The following is a 3,361-nucleotide window of genomic DNA, read 5'->3' on the forward strand; positions in this document are numbered from 1 at the left end:
GTTATAACCCATTTGATAAAATGGTTTTGACCCATGACCCATAAATAGCTAGAATGAATGAGATAAGAGATCAGAAATTAGATGAAATGTAAGCTTCACACTTAAGCTTTTTATTAATATTGTAAGATAAGATAGGCATTGAGATGATTAAAAAATTAAGGTGAAAAAGAGTTAAAAGGTGCAATTAAGTTGAACATGAGATGCATTAAATCGATGAATTAAACCTTAAATTGAGAAAAAGAAAGTTGAAGTCTTGTGCTTGCATTTTATTTATGAAATCAAATCAAGTGAAAATAATAATAAAAAGAAAAAATGTGAAGGTGGATTTGATTAAATCTTTGTAATTGGGCTCAACTTATACACTTAGTTATGTTGGACCCAATTTGGTTGGGCTGCATTGGCAAATCGAGGGGCTGCAGCACAGCAGCCTGCAATAGCATTCGTTTTGTTATGTTGTCTATTGCGATTATTTTAGGTTCTTAACTATTTAACGTACCAATTATTATATTTTTCTAAACTTATATAATATATAATATATTTGATTTAATAATTAATACATTTTTTTAACAACAACGACCTGCTTGAAAAACAGAACGTGATGACCAGGCCTACGGCCTACCCATCCACGAGGACATCCACAAATGGAAATTCGCTCAACAAAATGTTCCAGGCGAGATTTGAACCCACGACAACCTTTTATAAGAAAAGTCATAAGAACATCGTGAGACCAATTTGTTATTGATGACTTAATAGTTACTAGAGTTGGTATCATTTGATATAAATACCATACTTATTAATTATTACAAAAGTGTAGATATTTCAGATTAAAATTTTCCATCGGACTCTGGTTCTTTACCATAATTTATTTAACTTTCCCTTATCTATATTAATAAAATAATTCATTTTTTCTCTGTTTGACAATATTTAATTTTATTATTTTGAACATTTATAATAGACCAGTTACAAAAACAAAGATGACTACGTACACCTACAAACAAATGGATAAAATCTCCCACAGATTCTTACAAGTCAACGGGCTAAAGCTTCACGTCGCTGAGCTCGGCTCCGAGTCGTCTCCACCCGTTATTTTCCTTCACGGATTCCCGGAGATATGGTACACTTGGCGCCACCAGATGATCGCGGTCGCAAACGCTGGCTTCAGAGCCATTGCCCCAGATTACAGAGGTTACGGACTGTCCGATCCTCCAGCAGAACCCAAGAAAGCTTTGTACGATGACTTTGTCGACGATATTGTTTCTATTCTTGAGCATCTAAACATTCCTAAGGTATGTGTTTTCGAGTTGATCAGTCTCATTAGAAAGCCTGAAGTTGTTATGTCAAATTTGATTAATGGTTTGTGATTGTGAGGGATGATTAATGATTTGACTAACAAGATCAAATGCTTTTTGTATGTTAAATCTGTTAATTAATTGACTCAAAACGAAATCATGCAATGAATACTTGTTCGTGTTCATTAGTTTAATTTTAAGGCCTTGGAGTATACTTTAACAATTATGGTGTTAAAGATGATTTGGTAAAGGTTAACGAGTGAGAAACCACTCCCTTCATGGGTTAAAGGACGTTAAAAGCAATATGGGTTAAAATGTTAACGAACTTTAAAATCTTCTACACTCATACATAATAATTTGAGAATTGTTTTTAAATTAAATCGAGCACGGTTAAGTGAGGTTAAGCCATTTCCTTTAGGTGAGTGATGTGACGCCTACTGGAGTTAATGGGCATGAATCGAACGAATAATTTTTCCTGCGTTAAAAAAAATAATACATTTGTTTGTCCAAATTAACACAAACAGTCGTAAGTGAACGAGCATAAACAAAGAAAAACTAGCGTGCTCTTGTTCGCTAGTCAACTACCGAAGGCTTGGTTCTAAAAGTTAATTGGATTTATGGGTTTGTGCATGATCGGTGGTCCAGTTAGTACCAGTAATAACTAATAAACGAATTTAAAGGTATATCTAACGTACGAACGAACACAAATGAACAATAAGCAAACGTAAATAAGTGAACAACTGAATGTAAATGAATGAGTACAAATGAACGTTCATCAATGGGAGATGTCTTCATGTTTGTTCGTTTAATTGGATTAACGACATATTTATTCATATTCATTCTATCATTAAAAAACAAATATAATCAAACTTTCTCACTGAAGGTTCGGTTCGGTTCTGTCTACCTTTTATGTTTATTTTTCAAAAGTTTGGCTTGAGCTTATTTAACATTGATTAAATTTGTTTGAACATTGCTAGGTTTTTGTGATTGCTAAAGATTTTGGAGCGTGGGTTGCCTACTCATTCGTCCTACTTCACCAAGAGAAAATTGAAGGAATTGTAACAATTGGCATGGCATTTATGCCACCAGCTGCCTACAAGCCTCATTTTGCCCTCCCTAAGGGCTTCTATGTTCTAAGATGGCAGGCACACAGTTGGCTTACATATTATGTTTATTGTTTAAAAGCATCATTAAAAGTATACTATAAATTGTTACCATCTAGCAAATACTCATGAAATTGTTATTACAATTTTCATCAGGAACCTGGAAGAGCTGAAGCTGATTTTGGTCGTTTCGATGTTAAAACCGTGGTGAGAAACATCTACATCTTGTTTTCTGGAAGTGAATTGCCGATAGCAGACGAAAACGAAGAGATAATGGATTTGGTCAAACCGTCGACTCCTCTACCCTCTTGGTTTACCGAGGAGGATCTTGCAACCTATGCTGCTTTATATGAGAAGTCTGGATTTCAAACTGCCCTCCAAGTATATAGGTAATTCATTGAAATCTTAAAATTTTCCAAATTAGATTGACTTTGGTCAAACATTTTATATTGTCTTACTTTTGATCTATGCAGATCAACTAGATTGAACCTTGGATCCACGGAACAAGTTCCTATAGTGAAAGCTCCAACAATGGTGATCATTGGTGAAGAAGATTATATGATGAAAGTTCCAGGAGTAGATGAGTATATAAGGGGTGGGGAGGTGAAGAAGTATGTACCGAATCTAGAAACCGTATATGTGTCGAATGGATGCCATTTCGTTCACGAGCAATTCCCTGACCGAGTTAATCAACTCATCCTCACTTTCCTCAATGACAATTACAAGCATGGGTTGGCATGCTAATTGTTAATTCATATCCTTAATTACATAGAATTCTTAGATAAGCGTTAGTAAAATAAAAATGCGTGTTTGAATGTGTAATATAAAGGGATAACTCGATCCCATATTGAAAAGAAGAAGAAAGTGAATGCGTGTACCGAAAACACAAAGATATCTATATGGTAGGTCACTGTGTTTGTTGCTGTTCTTATTTCTTTGGGTTCCCTTGCGTCTTGCAAGAGTTCCTTG

General features: G+C 34.8%; 1 protein-coding gene across 1 annotated transcript; it reads left to right on the forward strand.

Moving 5' to 3' along the window:
• Window positions 1-913: 913 nt before the first annotated feature.
• On the forward strand, window positions 914-3,136 carry LOC143565797 (epoxide hydrolase 1-like). Its single transcript, XM_077052661.1, has 4 exons — window positions 914-1,286; window positions 2,267-2,434; window positions 2,549-2,781; window positions 2,866-3,136. The coding sequence occupies exons 1-4, from the start codon at window positions 975-977 to the stop codon at window positions 3,134-3,136; spliced, it is 984 nt and encodes a 327-aa protein (XP_076908776.1). The 5' UTR covers window positions 914-974.
• The last annotated feature ends 225 nt before the right edge of the window (window positions 3,137-3,361 follow it).

The sequence above is a fragment of the Bidens hawaiensis genome, unplaced genomic scaffold (genome assembly GCF_021521415.1).
Source record: "Bidens hawaiensis isolate Kalapana, Puna unplaced genomic scaffold, B.hawaiensis_p1.1 tig00022524_1, whole genome shotgun sequence".
NCBI lineage: Eukaryota > Viridiplantae > Streptophyta > Magnoliopsida > Asterales > Asteraceae > Bidens > Bidens hawaiensis.